General features: G+C 20.5%; 1 protein-coding gene across 1 annotated transcript; it reads right to left on the bottom strand.

Annotated features, from left to right (window-relative positions):
* Positions 1-462: 462 nt before the first annotated feature.
* PGSY75_1116600 (putative oligosaccharyl transferase STT3 subunit) lies at positions 463-2,874 on the bottom strand (the record flags this gene model as incomplete). Its single annotated transcript, XM_018786287.1, has 1 exon — positions 463-2,874. A coding segment is annotated over one exon (2,412 nt), but the record flags the coding sequence as incomplete, so codon positions are not given.
* Between the last annotated feature and the right edge of the window lie 106 nt (positions 2,875-2,980).

The raw sequence follows: 2,980 nt of genomic DNA on the forward strand, positions 1-2,980 counted from the left end.
AAAAAAAAAAAAAAAATAAAAATATAAAAAAATTAAAAAATTTTTATTTTATGTGCATTCAATGCAACAATGTTTGTTGTTTTATTCTCTATATTTTTTATATTTTTAAAAAGAATTATTTTGTTTTCTTTTTCTTTCTTTTTTTTTTTTATTAGTATCCAAATTTTAAATTAATTTTAATAATATTCTTTTTTTTTTCTTTTTTTTTTTTTTTTTTTTTTTTTTCTTCTTGTAATAAATTCATTTGTATTTATGAATTTAAGTTTTATAATAAATATTAAATTAATTTATGTTTTATTTTTGTTCTTTTGTCAAATTTTTAAATATTTCCACAAGAATTAAATGATATAAAAAAATGTATGATAAATGTATTTATATTTTTGTCTAGATAAAAGATAATATAAAATAATATAATACTTTAACAAATATACATACATAATATATTTATATATATATATAATATTAATAGATATCTTTTATTTTGTATAGACGAAATCCCCACACATCAGATGTAAATACTTCTTCAAAATAAAATAAATTTTTAATTTCAGGTACTGGTATTTTTCTAATATAATCATAACCTTTGATATTATTATTAGTTAAATTATAATATGACAATTTATAGAGTACACTGTTTGTCATAAAAGTTGTAGCATTTTTTCCTAATGGATGATATTTATCATGATAATAATATAATAATGGATTAATAAATTTATATTTTTTATTTGTTATTTTTAAAATCCATAAGAATTTATTTAAATCATCTGATGAGTTTTTAGAATATCCACCATATGAAACTAGTATATAATCACAATCTAACATTTTTAAATATTCATATGCTTCTTTTTCATTTGTACTTAATATTAAACCAATAGTAGCTATATGTTCAGGATTCCATGTATTATTATCAACATATGTTATTCTATTACTCATAACACTTAATTGATAACCATAATCCCACCATGCTACAATCTTAGAATCTATATCAGTATTTTCATTTATCCATTTATACATTTGTCTTATATCATCATTTATATATCTATCTCCATCTTTATTTCTACTATAAAATGTTATATTTGATTCTGAATATGCTATAGATGAACACCACGTTGAATGAAGAATAATTAATATCACATAATATATTAACATTACAAGTATACATATACTGGTTAAAATAGATATATTATTTCTTCTTTCTAATTTATTAAAATTTAATTTTTTTACATATATTATATTTGTATTATTATAGCAATTACTTTCTTTCTCCTTTTCTTCATCACTTTTATTATCACTTTTATCATCACTTTTATTATCACTTTTATCATCACTTTTATCATCACTTTTATCATCACTTTTATCATCACTTTTATCATCACTTTTATCATCATTTTTGGGTCTATTCAATTCTTTCCAAATATTCTCATGTCTTGTCATCAAATTTAAAGAAGACATACGTGCATTCTTATCTAATACATTACCATTAGATGGTATATCATTGCAATTCAATCCATCGTTGTTATTATTTTTTTCCTCTTTTTGTTTCACATCATCAAATAAAATAATAGATGATAAGTATGTGCGAGGGGGAATTCTTATTATGGGTATGAAACGACTTATTAATGAGGATAAACCAATCGAACTTAGTATACATGCAAAAGGAGAAAAAATCAAAAGAAGCCTTACCATCAAAGATGAAAAATATAAACATAAAACTGTAAAGATGCCTAAAAAAAATGATTCTATTGATCCGTTTTTTTTAAAACATTCATATAATCCAAGGGGTAAAAATAACAATACCAGATGTATATCAAAAAAATAAGAAGACCAGGTGGTTGGTTGATGTTCTGATATAGATGCGACAATTGGATTATGTTTAGATGCATATGTTGGATCTAGTAATGTTCTAGATCTATGATTCCATGACAATTTATCTGTAAATATTAAATATTTAAATATAAGAAGAAAAAAAATAAATGATAATTGTATAAATTTTTGTTTTATATACATCTCTTTAAGATGAAAATATTTTATGATAAAATGAAGAACAATCATAACAGTAGAAAGAATATAAATTGAATGTGTTGCTAAATGTTCAATACTAATAAAGACTGAACGATGAATACAAGGAATATTAAGACATAATATAGTTGTCAAAATATAATATACATTATAAATAATACAATGTTTAATTGTATATTTCTTTAATATTATAATAATTAACATAAATAAACTAATCGAATTTGTTATAAATATATATGCACCCCAAGATAATGCCATATAATATGTTGAAAGAGAACATATTAATACAGATAAAAGGGTTCCTTTTTTTAAACATCTTATCCAATTATATATACATAATAATAATAAAAATATAGATATAGATTCATTGTCATATGATCCAGCTACTGTTCTTGAAATATGAGAAGGTGAAATAGATACAAATAATGCTGATAATAAAGCTGCACCACTAAAATTATAAATTTCTTTTGTTAAGAAATAAGATATTATACAAGTAAAAAAACTAAATATAGGACCAATATATATACATATATTTCTCATACTTACTAATATACCAAAAAAATGACATATCTTATAAAATATAAAACTAGTAATCATTAATCCTGGAAATAATGTTTGTCCAGTTGTTCTACCTAATGGATACCATGACTTATCATCAAAGTAATTCCAAAATTTATAAAAATCTTCTTCATTTAAAATATTTGTTAATTTATAATTAAAATAAGGATCATATTCATGTATTATCGCCTCATTACGTATTACTGAAAATAATCTAGTAATAAAACTTAACACACCTATTAAAACTAAAATAAACACTTCCATTTTGTATCTCACCAATTTGCTTCTTATCATTACCTTGGTTCAAAAATAATAAAAAATATATATATCAATACTATAAATATTATTGACATAAAAAAAAAAAAAAAAAAAAAATTATAATTATTTATAATAATATATAAAT

This window comes from Plasmodium gaboni, chromosome 11, assembly GCF_001602025.1.
Source record: "Plasmodium gaboni strain SY75 chromosome 11, whole genome shotgun sequence".
Lineage (NCBI taxonomy): Eukaryota > Apicomplexa > Aconoidasida > Haemosporida > Plasmodiidae > Plasmodium > Plasmodium gaboni.